Source organism: Heterodontus francisci, chromosome 14, assembly GCF_036365525.1.
Source record: "Heterodontus francisci isolate sHetFra1 chromosome 14, sHetFra1.hap1, whole genome shotgun sequence".
NCBI classification, from domain to species: Eukaryota; Metazoa; Chordata; class Chondrichthyes; order Heterodontiformes; family Heterodontidae; genus Heterodontus; species Heterodontus francisci.
In genome coordinates, this window is record NC_090384.1 from 98,021,147 (window position 1) to 98,039,323 (window position 18,177).

The 18,177-nt window shown below is 42.3% G+C and overlaps 1 protein-coding gene across 4 annotated transcripts in view; it reads left to right on the top strand.

The window, feature by feature from the left end:
- The window catches only part of LOC137377175 (Wilms tumor protein homolog), a 60,616-nt gene that overhangs the window by 24,216 nt on the left and 18,223 nt on the right, over positions 1-18,177 (top strand). For all 4 annotated transcript variants that reach the window (XM_068046591.1, XM_068046594.1, XM_068046595.1 and 1 more), the window contains exons 4-5: positions 13,663-13,765; positions 17,170-17,320. In XM_068046591.1, coding sequence (XP_067902692.1) covers positions 13,663-13,765; positions 17,170-17,320 — 254 coding nt within the window. The remainder of the gene's footprint in view (positions 1-13,662; positions 13,766-17,169; positions 17,321-18,177) is intronic.

Below are 18,177 nucleotides of genomic sequence, written 5' to 3' on the forward strand. Positions count from 1 at the left end.
CCTGCTTCCACCAGCTCCCCCGGCAGCAAGTTCCAGGCACTCACCACCCTCTGTGTAAAGAACTTGCCTCACACATCCCCTCTAAACTTTGCCCCTCGCACCTTAAACCTATGTCCCCTAGTAACTGACTCTTCCACCCTGGGAAAACGCTTCTGACTATCCACTCTGTCCATGCCGCTCATAACTTTGTAAACCTCTATCATGTCGCCCCTCCACCTCCGTCGTTCCAGTGAAAACAATCCGAGTTTATCCAACCTCTCCTCATAGCTAATGCCCTCCAGACCAGGCAACATCCTGGTAAACCTCCTCTGTACCCTCTCCAAAGCCTCCACATCCTCTGGTAGTGTGGCTCATGTCGAAAGCAGATGGTCCAGATAGCAGGTAGGGTCGATGGAGAGAAACTACTTCCCCTGGTGTGAGAGTCCAAAACAAGGAGGCATAACCTTAGAATTAGAACTGGGTTAGTCAGGGAGCACTTTTTCACACAAAGGATAGTGGAAATCTGGAACTCTCTCCACCCCTCAAAAAGCTGCTGATAGGAGATCAATTGAAAATTTCACAACTGAGGTTTGTACATTTCGGTTAGGCAAGGGTATTAATGTTACAGAACCAAGGCGAGTAGATGGAGTTACGATACAGGCGGGACAGGCTCGAGGGGCTGAATGGCCTCCTCCCGTTCCTGTGCTCCTGCACTGACGGTGAAAATTGCATAATGCAATGCATTAAACTACCATAAACTCATTACGGCGTGCAACTGTTCAAAATGTTTTTATTTAGTGACTCGAAAAGAAAGGTCTTTTTAGCCTGGGTTAAAGCTTCTTGGTGAGCTAATTCTATCTGTGCTGCAAAAATGCCTGCTGTTGGTTGCAGACTCGTCCGTAATGTCGTTGGAATAACCCTGAGAAAGCAGGTCAATAATCAGGAGGTGAATATTTGGTGACAAGATGAGTAAATGCACCAGGTTGATGAGAAAAGGCTAGCGAGAACAAAAAAACAGTTGAGATTGTGGGGAGACCTTTATAAATGAAGTGTCATAAAAAGAGAGAAAGTGAAGAAAAATCTCCTGCAGCAAATGTATCGGGCTGCTGGCACCTCCCAATAAAGAAAAAAAAATCAGGGTCCTGAAGGAATTAATTACAAGAGCATTACAGGAAGAATTTGTGGAATTGCAAAGCATGTGTGGCACAGACCAGCACGAGAAGGCAGCTGCTAATGGAGAAAAACTCCAGGAGAGTTTAATAATTTCCAAAACAGATATGAAGGGAACTTTGTGGGCAGCATAAAAGAAATGCAGTCAGGATAATGGATAATGCTGTCGAAAGATACTGATATATATGCGAGGTGGGGTCTGTTTTAGCGCTGGATCATTAAAGGTAAACGGTAGCAGAGAGGTGCACTGAATTCCAGCTGATCTCTTGTGTTCTCTTGGGGAGAGTGTCCTGCTGGAGTTAAAATTGAAACTTCTTTTTAACTAATGATGGAATGGCTAGAGTCCTCGGCTATGAAAATAGCAGGTACTGTTTTCATTCATCACACCTCTGTCGCATTTCCCTTCCTTTGTCAAGCCACACAGAGCTCGATAATCCATCACCGGCCACCTTGGAGTTTTCAGTTCACGAGTTGAAAACTATCAGCACTTTTTTTTTTCCAACTTGCATTTCTCATGGGTTAGTTCATTTGTCCTGCTTCTTCCACATTCCACCATTTTCATGTCAGCCCCTATTCCCACCCCTTCTTAACGGTGGATTCCTCTAACAGTTCACATTTTCTTTTAAGCGCCAGTTATCAATCCTGCGCAGAGATATTTATTTGAAGAAAGTGAAAGTGCTCCTGTCTGCAAGCTGCAGTGAAGTACAGCAATCAGCAGGCTCTAAACGAAATTGAGGGGATTGTGACTGACACTTGGGCCTCCCCACAGGGCAAGTTGAACTAATGCCTAAAAGGGAAGAAATGATTGCATATACATAGCACCTTTCACAACCACAGGGCATCCCAAAGTGCAGTACTTTTGCAGTGAAGTCACTATTGAAATGTAGCAGCTAATTTGCACACAGCAAACCCCCATGTGACATTTAGCAGGTAACCTGGGTTGATGATGTTGATTGAAGGATAGACTGTGGTCAGAACTTCCCTGCTCTGAGATCTTTCATATTAACCTGTGAGAGCAGACAGGGCCTCATTCTGACATTGTGCCCAAAGGACAGCACCTCCAACAAAGCAACTCTCCCTCAGTACTGCACTGAAATTATAGTTTTTTTTTGCACTTAAGTTACTGGAGTGGGTTTTGAACCCATAAACTTCTGAGTTAGAAGCAAGACTCCTGACAATCGAACCACAGCTAATACGAGTAGGAGCTGGTTGTGAGAGGGAAAGATAAATGTTGCTGGTCATGATGGACTGAAGCAGGGGGAGGGGAAATTCTTGTGTCTCCCACTGCTCGCCCCCCACCAAATTATACCATTATTATACCACTAAACTATGTCTCCTGCTGGTTCACCAAACACATTGGGGATGAATGAAGGGGCTATTGGAATGAAAGGGCATTAATGCAGGGGTGCAGGGGAAGGCAGTAAAGGAACTGATATAAGATTCAGCCTTTCACCTTCATGAGGCTCTATTTATATCAGTAACACATTGATGATTTGTACAAAATCACTTGCAGTTTGCAGGGACAATACTAAATTAAGTAAATTTAGGGTCATCCTTCTTTATTTTGTGACTTCAAGATGGGTCCAGGAGAATGGAATAGTTTGCTAGTTTAAGCATAGAATACCACCATAAAGCTGTCCCTGATCACATGCTGGATACAGACCAAACCTCAGACCAACACCTCCTGAGCTTGTCATTTTTCTATTTCTTGACACTATCCCTCCCTATGTGTTTACTCAGCAAAGTTGACAGTTCAGCATCGAATTGTGCTGAATGGTGAGGTTTTGTGCCATGGGTCCATACCCACAAGGAATTGGGTAGAGACTAGTAAAAATTCATCTCACTTTAGGACTTTTACAGCCGAGAAAAAGAGAAGAATGTCATCCTATTCGTCTGGCTGAGTTTTGAAGCCAGAGCTGAAAGAACAATATTCAAACTAACTGCATTCTCAATGTTCTCTCATGCCATGTTGCAAAAGGTGATATAAACTCGATTAACCAGCTGCTTCTTGGTCTCCACATTCTTTTCTAATTTCAGTACCAGTAAACAGATTACGTTACTAATTTCTATGCATTCCACTGCTTGTTTCCTTTAGACCAATTTGCAGTTCCATGGTCTTTTGTTGCATAGATCGACAACTTGTGTCAGGCTCATTTGTTTTGGCAAAGTGATGTCAACCTTTCCTTAATGGGTAGTGCGCCCATTTCTACATCAGAAGCTATGTAGTGGGTTCAAGCCCCACTCCTGATACATGAGCTAGCTGACACTCTGTGCTGTATTGAGGGAGTGCTGCATTGTCCGAGCTGCTGCCTTTTGGATGTGATGTTAAACTGAAACCCCATCTGTCCTCTCAGGTGGACATAAAAATATCCCACAGCATGACTTCAAAGAAGAGCAGTGAAGTTCTTACATATGAGCATACGAATTAGGAGCAGGAGTAGGCCACTCGGCCCTTCGAGCCTGCTCCGCCATTCAATAAGTTCATGTCTGAACTGATTACTCCACATTTCCACTTAGCCCCGATAACCTTTCACCCTCTTGCTCATCAAGAATCTATCTACCTCTGCCTTAAAAATATTCAAAGACTCTGCTTCCACCACCTTTTGAGGAAGAGAATTCCAAAGACTCACACCCCTCTGAGGGAAAGAATTTCCCCTCATCTTTGTCTGAAATGAGTGACCCCTTATTTTTAAACAGTGACCCCTAGTTCTAGATTCTTCCATATCCTTTCCACATCCACCCTGTCAAGACCCCTCAGGATCTTATATGTTTCAATCAAGTCGCCTCTTACTCTTCTAAATTCCAGCCGATACAAGCCTAGCCTGTCCAATCTTTCCTCGTAAGACAGCCCGCTCATTCCAGTTATTAGTTTAATAAACCTTCTCTGTACTGCCTACAATGCATTTACATCCTTCCTTATATAAGGAGACCAATACTGTACACAGTACTCCAGATGTGGTCTCCCAATGCCCTGTATGGCTGAAACATAACCTCCCTACTTTTGTATTTAATTCCCCTTGCGTTAAATGATAACATTCTATTTGCTTTCCTAATTACATGCTGTACCTGCATACCAACCTTTAGTGATTCATGCACTGGGACACCCAGATCCCTCTACATCTCAGAGCTCTGCAATCTCTCGCCATTCAGATGATATGCTTTTTTATTCTTCCTGCCAAAGTGGACAATTTCACACTTTCCCACATTATACTCCATTTGCCAGGTCTTTGCCCACTCACTTAATCTATCTATATCCTTTTGTAGCCCCCTTATGTCCTTTTCACAAGTTACTTTCCTACCTATCTTTGTTCTTGCCTATGTCCAACATTTATCCCTCAACTAACATCACTGAATCGCATGATTTGTGCATTTATTTTATTGTTGTGAGTATTTGCACAACTTGGCCATTGCGTTTCCTACATTACAACAATGAGTACTCTTCAAAGGTACTTCAATGGCTGCAAAGCACTTCGGAACATCCTAGAGTCATGAAAGCAGCTATATTAATGCTTTCTTTGAGGCCTTAACAGCCACTAGTTCACTCATTGCAAAGAGTTGCATTCACACTGTTGTACGAAGCTTTTGCCATAACACTTCATCCACTACTTTATGACATGCCCGCAACATCAGTAGACTTTGATCAGCGTTGGTTTTAGAAAGCTACTACACTCCACACTGAAGCTCTTCCCCCAAGATATATCTTCTTCACAAGCAGACAAAGGGGCAGACAGACGACACACGCGCACACACACACGCACTGACAGGGTGACTGCATTAACTCCAGTTGGCTTTCAAACACGTCGGCCAAAAAAAAAATGCTCTATTTTTCAAAACTACTGGGTTCATACCCAAGAGTTCTTAATGTAATGTTAGACACTGTTATGTCTGTTCTGTAAGAAAGAAGTACATCAACCTTGACAGAGTTCCAAGATATAAAATAAAGGAAGAGGTCATCTCTGGGGAACTGTGAGAAAATTGGACATGATACAGCATTAACGTATTGCAACACAAGACTAAATGTGCTCCAAAAATCTACAAACATTCCCAAACAGGGTTTTTCTTCCCCCCCACCCCCGCCCTTAAAGAATTTAATCTTTTGCGAGTTACATTTTGACAGAAAAGTCTGAAAATGAGCTGAGCAATCTGCGGCAAATAGAATTCCACTGTTTCTTCAGGCCAATAATAAGGAACAGTGGAAAGTTAGTTCTAGACATATCCTCACCACCAAGAAGTGAAGCCAAAGTATTTAGCTGGCTTCTCAAACCGATGGTTAAAATGTACCATAAACCACAACCACTCCTAGTTACCAGGGACATTTTATCTGAAGGAGTGATGATGAGTTTATTAGAAGTTTTCCTTGGCGTGTGTTAATCAGAGAAGCATTGCTTAAGACAATCTCCTGATCTAGAGGGAAAGTGTTTCAAAAACAGTTTGACTGTAATTGCATTTCATTAGCCATGCAACCTATCATATTTGGCAGGCCCACAGGAAAAATACAATTCCCTTTCTGCTGAATGTAGAAGCATGTCCACCAGATGTCAACAAGTTTTGCATTATAATCCATCTGCAGCAGCACATCCTATGCTGATGAGTAGACAATGGACTTCTGTTGCTGGACTTGTAGCCTCAACATGAGAATTAGTCATTGCAGCCCAAGTATGCTGACTAATCAAAGTTCTTAGGGTTCAAGAAGATCATTCAAATTAGTTCTGCTTATCTACACTTTTAACGTGGTGTCACTCTCTGCGTCTGAATTTCAAAAAGTTGTGGATTCAAACCCCACTCCAGAGACTTGAGGACAAAATCTAGACTGACACACCCAGTGCAGTACTGAGGCGGCATTGCACTATCAGAGGTGCGGTCTTTCAGATGAGATGTTAAACTGAGACCCTGATTGCTCTCTCAGGATTTAAAACATCCCATTGTGCTACTGTGAAGAAGAACAGGGAGTTTGCCCTGGTTTTACAGGCCAATATATGTCCCCCAACCAACACCTAAAAAAAACAGATAATCTAGTCATTATCTTTGTGGGAGCTTGCTGTGTGCAAATTGGCTGCTGTGTTTCCTACATTACAACAGTGACTACACTTCAAAAGTACTTCATTGACTGTAAAGCACTTTGGAACGTCCTGAGATCATGAAAGGCGCTATAGAAATGTAAGTTCTTCTCTCCTTAGTCAAAAGCGTATAATTTCTTAACTTTGTGTGCTAATTTGGGAAAGATATAGAAATATTTTTCATCGTCACTTCTATCAGGAATATCCCAGAATGCTTCTCTTACAATAAGTCATATAATGCAGGTTTATATTAGGTGGGTAATTTAGCATCCATTTTCCACATAGTAAGGTGTCACAAACATTGGTGGTTGAGGGAGGAATGTTGGCCTGAAAACCAGGTGAATATTGCCATGAGATCTTTTACACCCACTGCACCACTGGAACAGGAAGTCATGGTCTCAATTTAATGTCTCATTTAAAGTATAGCACCTCTGACTATGCAGCATTCCCTCAGTACTGCACAGAACATTAGCCTAAATTATGTTAAATTATATAGACTAATGCTGTTAAATTATATTATAAACAGTTTCGGAAGGTTCTAAGGAAGGAGGACATTACAGAGTTAGGAAGGACAAGGCCATGGAAGGGTTTGAACACAAGGATGAACATTTTAACATGGAGGTGCTGTCTAGCCCTTCCTCTGTTTATTTCTCAATCCTTTAATCTCATGGTTTAAGGATATACCCTGCTGTTATTATCATTCACCAAGCTCCCTGATGCCCTCTTGCCCTTACTGCACCATTATCAGCTTGTGCTTCTAACAACTCCTGGGCCAAAAAAAATGATGAGTTGAAGGGTGCAGGAAAAAGTCTAACTACCCAGACATGTTCCAGCAAATTCTAGCTCATTATCTTTATCACAGCAACAGATTATCTGATTTTACTTAAATAATTGTTGAGCAAGTGCCCAAGGTTTAGGGGCTACAGAAGCATCGTGATTATGTTACTGGACCAATAATCCAGAGGCCTAGACTAATGATCCAGAGACAAGAATTGAAATCCTCCCACAGCAGCTGACGAAATTAAATTTTGTTAATTAAATAACTAATTAAATTGTATCAGTAATGGTAACCATGAAAGTACCAGGTTGTCAAAAAACCCATCTTCAGGGACAGAAATCTGCTGTCCTTACCTGGTCTGGCCTAAATGTGACTTCAGACCTAGAGCAGCTTTTAACTGCCCTCTGAATGGCTGAATTGGCCTAGCAAGCCACTCTGTTGTATAGGGTTGGGCAATGAATGCTGGTCTTGGTAGCGATGCCCACATCCATGAATTGATAAAAATAGATATGTTAGAAAGGTTCTTTTGCAAGAAGATATTACTGATTAATACAAAACTCTGCCGCTCTTTTCCTAACTCATCCCAAGTCCCGTGCTCTCACCCTGTGCTTGTTGACCTGCATTGGCTCCTGGTCTAGCAAAGCCTCAATCTTAAAATTCTCATTCTTGTGTTCAAGTCATAGATAGATACAGAAACAAGAAATGCTGGATTCACTCAGCAGGTCTGGCAGCATCTGTGGAAAGAGAAGCAGAGTTAACGTTTCGGGTCAGTGACCTTTCTTCGGAACTGACAAATATTAGAAAAGTCACAGATTATAAACAAGTGAGGTGGGGGTGGGGCAAGAGATAACAAAGGAGAAGGTGCAGATTGGACCAGGCCACATAGCTGACCAAAAGGTCACGGAGCAAAGGCAAACAATATGTTAATGGTGTGTTGAAAGACAAAGCATTAGTACAGATTAGGTGTGAATACACTGAATATTGAACAGCAGCAAGTGCAAACCTGAAGAAAAACAACCTGAAAAAAACATTTTTACATTCCTTCTTACATTTTTTACAATCTTTTTTTGCATTTATTTCATTTCATCTTAGTTTGTTCAGTTTGCTTACCCACTGTTTTTTTCAGGTTGTTTTTCTTCAGGTTTGCACTTGCTGCTGTTCAATATTCAGTGTATTCACACCTAATCTGTACTAATGCTTTGTCTTTCAACACACCATTAACATATTGTTTGCCTTTGCTCCGTGACCTTTTGGTCAGCTATGTGGCCTGGTCCAATCTGCACCTTCTCCTTTGTTATCTCTTGCCCCACCCCCACCTCACTTGTTTATAATCTGTGACTTTTCTAATATTTGTCAGTTCCGAAGAAGGGTCACTGACCCGAAACGTTAACTCTGCTTCTCTTTCCACAGATGCTGCCAGACCTGCTGAGTGATTCCAGCATTTCTTGTTTTTGTTTCAGATTTCCAGCATCCGCAGTATTTTGCTTTTATCATAGATAGATACAGCACTGAAACAGGCCCTTCGGCCTACTGAGTCTGTGCTGACCAACAACCACCCATTTATACTAATCGTATATTCCCTACTACATCCCGCCATTCTCCTACCACCTACCTACACTAGGGGAAATTTATAATGGCCAATTTACCTATCAACCTGCAAGCCTTTTGGCTGTGGGGGGAAACCGGAGCACCCAGCAGAAACCCACGTGGTCACAGGGAGAACTTGCAAACTCTGCAGAGGCAGTACCCAGAATCAAACCCAGGTCGCTGGAGCTGTGAGGCTGCGGTGCTAACCACCGCACCACTGTGCCACCCATGGCCTCTCCAACATGGCCTCTCCCCTTCCTAGCTCTGTAATCTCCTCCAGCCCCACAACCCTCCTCTCTGCGCTCCTCCAATTCTGCCCTCTTGCGCATCCCTAATTTTAATTGCTCCAGCTTAGGCGGCTGTGCCTTCAGCTGCCTAGGTCCTAAGCTTTGGAATTTCCTCCCTAAACCTCTCCGCTTTCCTATCTCTCTCTTCTCCTTTAGGTTTCTGCTTAAAACCTACCTCTTTGACCAAGCTTGTGGTCATCTGTCCTAAGATCTCCCAAAGTGACTCAGCATCAAATTTTGTTAGATATTGCCTTGAAGCGCCATGGGATGATTCACCCCCTTAAAGGCGCTATATAAATGCAAGTTGTTTCAAATGAATCACTTGGTGCCACCGGCTTTATCAACTTATTCTATTTGAAAATTGTGCATTTGCTGTTTTTTTTTGGATCCCCTTTTGTCACAGGGTGATCTCTCTGGTAATTGTGCATGTTGTCAGAAGATGGAACAAGATGACCAGTTTTAAACGTGTAACATGATGTGACCAAGTAAGCTGTGCCCAATGAAAAGCTAGCTTTACATCTTGGGACTGATTTTCCACATACGCGCACCCAGCCTACAAAATTATATTGGGAAAAATTGTATGGATTGAAATTATGGAGAGCATCCGCCAATGTCCTGGGCTCCTGGCGGGAATGTAGGTTCGGAAAATTAGCTCTGTCATCTTTGAACTTTAGCAGGCAACGCAACATACGAGACCAAAGATCTACACAAAAATATACAGGGGGAAAGATGCACCTGAATGCATCAGACATATAAAAACAAGAACTTTACAGGAAAGGAAGTACTTTTCGAAGTGTAGTCAGTGTTGTGATGGAAACATGGCCACCAATTTGTACACAGCAAGCTCCCACATCAGCAATGGGGGAATAAGCAGATAATCTGTTTTAGGTGTTGGTTCAAGGTTATATTTTAATCTCCATGTCTTACCTTTCTTCAAACAGTGATCTTTTACACCCATTGCAAGGGCAGATAGGGCTATCACATGGAACAGTCAAGACAAATAGTATCTAAGGGAAGCTAAATAAACACATGAGAGAGAAAGGAATACAGGGTTAAGCTATAGGGTTAGATAATGTAGGGTGGGAGGAGGCTCATGTGGAGCATAAATAGCAGCTTCGACCAGTTAGGCTGAATGGCTTGTTTTTGTGCTGTAAATTTTATGTTTTAGCATGGTATGTTCCAGATGGTCTGTGCACAAATCTCCTTGGACCAAACATCCGAAAGCCTGACTGCCTCTTAATTCTGCAATTCTCACTTGATATTCAGTTAAAGGTTGTTCCTTGGAGGGTCCACTACCTGTTTCAACCATTGCCCTTCTATTATTACAAGATTTGCATTTGGGGTTTGACAACATTGCTGATGGGGATATGGTGGTTTTTCCTCTAACATATGCTGGTGATATCTGTGCCATTTTGACTTGCTGTGTTCCTTGCAATATCCTTTTGAACATTACTCTGTGACAGTACAGAGTTATTTGCATAGTTTTATAATAGATACCACTTACGCAATCTCCATATTGGTCCTGTGCTACTATGTTACTGTATTATTCCTGCCTTATACTGGTGCTCTTTTACAAATCATGAAATATCTTTCCTCCAGCTCCTTACAGTAATTGTCCCTAAATTCACACAATCTATTGCAAAATACTTTGCCTCCACAGCATATTTGTACATCAGTTTGGCTAGACCTAAAAGATCATCTGGTTCTCTAATTATCAACAGTCCTACAGCCCAAAAGATGGAACGGCCTTTACACATTTATTACTGGGTCATTTCTCAAAACAGTTGCGTCTGAATGAGATCATCATCCCCCAACTATTGAATGTCAAAAATGCCCTTGCCTGCCTGGAGCGCAGGCCTAACATGCTGCCATAGCATGTCTGTTAAAATGACACAGTGTGCAGCGTGAATATCACATTGCTGATATTTTAACCCCCGCCCCCCAACTCCACCTTCATCAGGTGCAAGGAGTTATAAGGCATTTTAACTGCTGCCAATCTCACCATCGGGAAACCTGGCACTGAGAGAGGGAGAAGAGGGCCGAAGAAGGTGAAAATTATTTCATTTCCTTAACGGTTTCCTCGAGAGGATGCAGGAGGAGCAGGAGTTCTTCTACGGGCCTGCAAGCAATCCTTGGGCCTCTCCTGCCTCGGTCTTCCTATAGTTGCCTATAACACCCCTCCTACCCCATGCCCTCCTTAACATACTGCACCAGTTGGGCACTATTCCCTCTATGCCATGCTCCCCAACTCACACCAGACACTCTGAAGCCATTGGCACCAGGTTTTGGGCAGGAGTCAGGCCTGTTCTATTTAAATGAGGCCCAGCAGTTAAAATGGCCTGGGCCTCCTGTCATTGAGATAGGAGAGAGCATCAAATCGACCATGCCTCGCTCACTGCTCATTCTAAGTTAAAATTGGAGCTTTTCTTCCGGAGTTCAAAATGACGAGGGGTTTCGATAGGGTAGACAACGAGAAACTGTTTCCACTGCCAGGAGATTCAGTGGCCAGAGGACACTGACCTAAGATAATAGGCAGTAAATGAGGAGAATTTATCGTATGCAGCAAGTTGTTATGATGTGGAATTGGCGATATATTTGAAGGGATAAATTTGCAGGGCGACAGGGAAAGAACAGGGATGTGGCACTAATTGGATAGCTCTTTCAAAGAGCCAGCACAGACACAAAGGGCCAAATGGCCTCTTTCTGTAATGTAAGATTCTATGATCTAGCTTGTGAAACTACCAAGGCTCAGTAAACCTGACATTGATTGTATACCTGTAAATGGTCAAAGGAGTGATTAATATACTTATATCATGGTAACGTTACTACTTTCAAAGAAAGAAAATTATTCCAGACAGATTATATTACACACATAAATAGATGGATGAAGCTCTGTGACAGCTCATCATTTAATTCATATTTAAAAATCCTTGGGGATTAGAATCAATAGCTGATTATAACTCACGTTCAATTTTAATGTATGATACAGAGCCTGGAGTGATTTTGACAGCAATAGATTTAGAGGGTGGTGCAAGCTGCATATCTGTGAATGTTGCTGCTTAAATGCCTGAACCTATACAGTGGTTGCAAACTGCTGGCTTGGAAACAGCTGTTTTCACGTGTCAGACTTGCCCTCTCAGTAAAATAAAAATGCTATTTATTGTTAACGTCTTCAGTTCCTATGGCTTTTCAAAGTGCTTGCAGTCAATTTTCCATACTTTGTAAAACGGTTGTTTTCAGCAGTTTTGATCGTTGCTGTGATTCATTAGGTGTGACAGGTTAATCCAACATAAATTATGTATCTTCGCCAATGGAAAAGATTGTCAGGTCTGCTATACTGAAAAAGGACTGAATTGTTGTATAAGTTCCAAGCTTCCCATTTTTGGAACGTTGATGGCCCCATGAGTTTCCTTTGTGTGTTATGTACAACAATATCCTTAACCTGTTCTTTACACAGCTCCCAGAGGAAATCTAACCCACTGTGGAGTTCATACTTTATGCTGCGTCTGCTCATGCTATGCTTGACCTGGTAGTATTCCACTGCCTGCTCACCCTGCCCCGTAACCACACCCCCAACTCCCTCAGCTTGGAGAACAATCAAGTAAGAAAGAAATGCTGAAGAATACATGACTAAGGAGCTTTTGTATTAAAGCAGTCCCTTTCCTTTTGTGCACCCATTCCTTCTGCTAAAAGGTAGTCCAAAGATTTGATGTTCCCATCACAAATTGGACAGATGCACAAAAAAAAATGCCAGAGAAAAAAGGCACTCTCCACAAATAGAAGGATTGAAGCAAGACTTGCATTTAGATAGCCTCTTTCATGACCTCAGGATGTTCCAATGTGCTTTACAGCCATTGATGTACTTATTTGATGTTCAATCACTGTTGTAGGAAATGCAGCAACCAATTTGCACACAGCAAGCTCCCACAAAATGGCAATGTGATAATGACCAGATAATATGTTTCCTTAATGTTGGTTGAGGGATAAATATTGGCCAAGACACCAGGGAGAACTCTCTGCTCTTCTTTGAAATAGTGCCATGGAATCTTTTACATCTACCTGAGAGGGGCGATAGTGCCTTAATTTAACATCTCATCCAAAAGACAGCACTGAAATGCCAGTCTAGATTTGGCACTCAAGTTACTGAAGTGGGATGGAACCCACGGAGCCACAAGTGACATCTAAGGCCAGATGGACCTCTTAAAGGATTTTTAATAAGTCGTGCACTCGTTGCGAATAATCCTTCATATTCTCAAAATTAAAAATTACTTGGGTATATTGTAGTGCCTATGGTACTGAGATAGTAACCCAGAGTATTGGGAGCTCAAATCTCATGGTGAGCAAGTAATGAAATCAAATGCAATTAATCTAATGTTTTATGGACTAGCATCTTCTGGATTTCTGTATTTTTTCTAAAATCTTGAGTGCTGCACTGACATAAAAAATCCCACAGCACTATTCGAAGAGTAGGGATACTCTCCCCGGTGTTCTGGCCAATATTTATCCCTCAACCATCTCTAAAACAGATTATGTGGTCATTATCATTGCTGTTTGTGGGAGCTTGCTGTGTGCCAATTGGCTGCTGTATTTCCCTACAGAACAATGGTGACTACACCTCAAAAAAATCTACTTTATTGTCCGAAAAGTGCTTTCGGATGTCCTGAAGTATAAATTCAAGTCTTTTTTTTTCACTGTCGTACGTTCAGTTGTTAAGGTCGTAAATATCAGCATGCTGTTAAACGCAAAGTCTAGCAAATGGAAATATGGAATATTGACAGTTGTCCTGTTTTCGCTGACCTTACAGCCATGCGGCAGGATACGAGACTGACAATCACAATGCTCCAATGTTGTACAGCTGCAGCACGCAGTACAGAATACACACGCACGGGGTGTTCAGAGGGCTTCAGGTGAGTAATGCTGATATTGTATTTTTCCGCACGTCTGTTGCTGTCTTCCAAGAAAGTAAAACCTTTGCACCTGACCCTGGGAAAGCTGATTGTGGGCAGTATGAAACTAGATTGGACTACAAGGACCACTCATACACACAGATGGTTCTAATTTGAGACTATCTCAATACCACAGGAGCAGGAGAAATGAGATTCTGTTTCGTTTCAACAGATTTTTAAAAAATGTGGATTTGACACTCATTCTATCATTTGCTTAACACACAGACCGAAAACCAATCAAGGTGGCAGCAATTTTAAGATTTACACCTATCAGCCGAGTCTGCTGCATATTTTTTGAGAAATTGGCAAAATAATTTCAATCAGTACTGACTTTATCTGCATTTGTTGTACTCCATTCCTGATATTAATCATTATATTATCTTATCAGTGAAATGTTGCTCTTTATATAGCACACCCACTGAAAAACATGTTATTTATGGTTTCCTTTCTCACAGGGAGATTATGATTAATACCCTCTCTCTATAACAAACTTCGATCTGAGACACCATTTCTTTCAGTAGAAACTGAAAATACAAACACTTTGACCCCACTGACCGTATACAGTTGCCTTCTACGCTTTTCCAAATAGATGGTGTATCAGGCCACACAGATGAGGTCTATGAATATGAATATTTTAACAGCACTTCATGAACTAGTGACATAGAGGTTATGAACCTGCAAGGTAATAACTTCTTGTAGAGTTGCATTCTCCTTTAAGTTGCATTCTTCTTTAAAACAGACACAGTTTTCTTTGTTTTCTTTGCAACAGAGAGATTTAATTGAGGTGTATAAAATTTTGAGGGGCTGAGATAGATTGGATAGGAAGGATCTGCCTCCATTAGCAGAGAGGGCAATAACCAGGGGGCATAGATTTAAAGTGGCCGAAGGATTGGAGAGGAGTTGAGGAGTCATTTTTTCACCCAGAGAACTCACTGCCTGAAAGGGTGGTAAAGGCAGAAACTCTCAACACATTTAAAAAATATTGGATATACACTAGAGGTGCTGTAACCTCCAGCACTGCAGACCAGGAGCTGGAAGGTGGGATTAGACTGGGTGGCTGTTTTTTGGCTGGCATGGACATGATGGGCCGAATAGCTTGCTTCTATGCCATGAATTTTCTTTGTTTCTATGTTTTTAAGTAGTTTTGCCAACAGTAAACAAAAGGCTTCTTCGTCTGTCCTTGCCCTTCTCTTTATGACCTCCCATGCAATGTGCTACTTTCCAACCAAAGGTGAAGGTAGGTGTCTTGGTCTCGGAAAGTTGACATAGAGTCATAGAGTTATACAGCATAGAAACAGGCCATTCAGCCCACCGCGTCCATGCCGACCATAATGCCTATCTATACTAATCCCACCTGCCTGCATTAATTCCATATCCCTTTATGCCTTGTTTGAGTTTGAGTTATGCAAGTTCTGTATGTAGTGAAGCTCTCTTATCACTCTCAATCGACCAGCAAACCAGTGAATTTCCCAGGGCCTTGCTCAGTTAGTCGAAGTAAATGGTGGGCCTTTTGTTTGTTCAAACAAACCCAAATGGTAGGCAGACCTGGGTAAGTTATGTTACAGCATTACTAGTATTAGGGGCCTATTTAAATGAATAGAAGCATTGTTACACTTTAGATTTTACCTCCAGGCATTACAAATGTCACAAAGGTATTACTAAAATTATGGCAACACAAAAGAGGCATAAAAACAGAGAGGTCTCAAAACTTCTTGTATATGTAGCTATTCATAAACCTGCAGAAATGGACCTCAATTATGTGAGAGACCAGAGAACATCAGAACACAGAACATAAGAACTAGGAGCAGGAGTAGGCAATTCAGCCCCTCGAGCCTGCTCCGCCATTCAATAGAATCATGGCTGGTCTCATCTCGGTCTCAACTCCACTTTCCTGCCCGTTCTCCATAACCCTTCAACCCTTTACTAATTAAAAATCTGTCTATCTCCTCCTTAAATTTACTCAATGTCCCGGCATCCACCACACTCTGGGGTGGTGAATTCCACAGACTCACGACCCTTTGAGAGAAGTAATTTCTCCTCATTTCTGTTTTAAATCTGCTACCACATAGCCTAAAACTATGACCTCTTGTTCTAGAAGCTGGGATTGTTCTCCTTACAGCAGAGAAGATTGAGAGGGGTGGTGGTGGTGCTGGGTGTGGGGGTGGTGGTGGTTTGATAGAGGTGTTCAAAATCATGAAGGATTTTGATGGAGTAAATAAGGAGAAACTGTTTTCACTGGCAGAAGGGTTGATAACCAGAGGACAGAGATTTAGGATTATCGGCAACCAGAGGAGAGGTGAGGAAAAGTATTTTTACGCAGTGAGTTGTTGTGATCTGGAACGCACTGCCTGAAAGGGCGGTGGAAGCAGATTCAATAATAACTTCCAAATGGGAATTGAATATATAGTTGAAAGGAAAAGGTTGTAGTGCTATGGGGAAAGAGCAGGGCAAGTGGGACTAATTGGATAACGTTTTCAAAGAGCCTGCACAGGTAGGATGGGCCAAATGGCCTCCTTCTGAGAATCATAGAATGGTTACAGCACAGAAGGAGGCCATTTGATCTGTTGAGTCCATGCTGGCTCTCTGCAAGAGCACCTCATCTGGTCCCACTCCCCCACCCTATCCCCGTAGCCCTGCATATCTTTTCTCTTCAGATAATTATCCAATTCCCTTTTGAAAGCTACGATTGAATCTGCCTCCACCACACTCTCGTGCACTGCATTCTAGATCCTAACCACTTGCTGCGTAAAAAAAGTTTTTCCTCATGTCACCTTTGCTTCTTTTGCCAAATCACCTTAAATTGGTGTCCTCTGGTTCTGGATCCTTCCACCAATGGGAACAGCTTCTCCCTATCTACTCAGTCTAGACCCCTCATGATTTTGAACACCTCTATCAAATCTCCTCTCAACCTCTCTTCCCTAAGGAAAACAGTCCCAACTTCTCCAATCTATCCACGTAACTGAAATTCCTCATCCCTGGAACATTCCTGTCAATCTTTTCTGCACCTTCACAGCCTTCTTAAAGTGTGGTGCCTGGAATTGGACACAATATTCCAGTTGAGGCTAAACCAGAGCTTTATAAATGTTCATCACAGCTTCCTTGCTTTTGTACTCTATGCCTCTATTTATAAAGCCCAGGATCCCAAATGCCTTTGAGCTGTGCAAAGAGATTAGTCACATCCCTACTGAATCTTTACATCAACTATAATAGACAGAAATAGAAGCTAGCTCTGGAATTCTATGATAATATGTATGTTACAATGCAAAATTATACCATTATTGATTTTAGTCAAGAATAAAGATGGGGTGAAAAATTGACAGCCTCATCAATGCTGGTGTAATCTTGGTGCATGTTTATTGTTTCAGGATGTTCGGAGGGTCCCGGGGGTGGCCCCCACCATTGTCAGAGCAAACACAGAAGCCAACGAAAAGCGTCCGTTCATGTGTCCCTACCCTGGGTGTAATAAACGCTATTTCAAGCTCTCCCACCTGCAGATGCACAGCAGGAAACACACAGGTATTGGCAGCGTGGCGTTAGTATATTGAGCCGATTCTTATCATTTACTGGCAGTGAAAATGCATTGAATTAAATGCTTGGGTAGATCACATGAGATAAATACACCAAAAATCCATTTGACTCAGCGGGTCCCTGAAATTCTGGGGGCTGGAGAGGACCGAAAGCCTGGAGGCGGGAGAAGATGGAGCCAGTAACTTGGGATGGTACTTGGTTACATCCCATTCCAACTGGCTCTTTAAGCTATGATTGGGGAGTGTGTAGGTGGATCTTCTGCCTAACCCACCTGAGCGGACGTTCGCTTGCTCAATGTGAAGGAGGCCAGGAGCTCACATTTGTGGCTGCCTTTTCACTGCAGGTATGAGCGAACAGCTAAACTCTCTGCTGGTTGCAAGTCCAAAGGTCAGCATTGACTCCCATTGGGTGAAGAAGCATTTCCTAATATCAGTCCTAAATTTTCCTTTTACTAGTTGGAACCTGCATCCCTACGGTCACAATATAGATAAAAGAAGTGTTCTGCATCTACCTTTCTATGTCAATTAATGTCATTCTAGGTCACCTCTCCTTTGCCTCCTTTAGAGGCTCAAGCCAAGTTTGTCCAATCGGTCTTCATGAACCAGTCCTCTGGAGCTAGGGATCAGTCCGCGGACTCATTGCTGCACCAATTTGATGACTCCCCTGCCTCTCACTGGCCAGATTTAGCCTCAGTGTTAGCCATGGCTTGGTTAACGCACCCTCACTTTTCAGTCAGAAGATTGTGGGTTCAGGTCCAACACCAGTGACTTGCATGCAAGCACGAAATCTAGGCTGACACTTTAGGGCAGTACTAAGGGATTCCTGCACTGTTGGATAAGATGTTA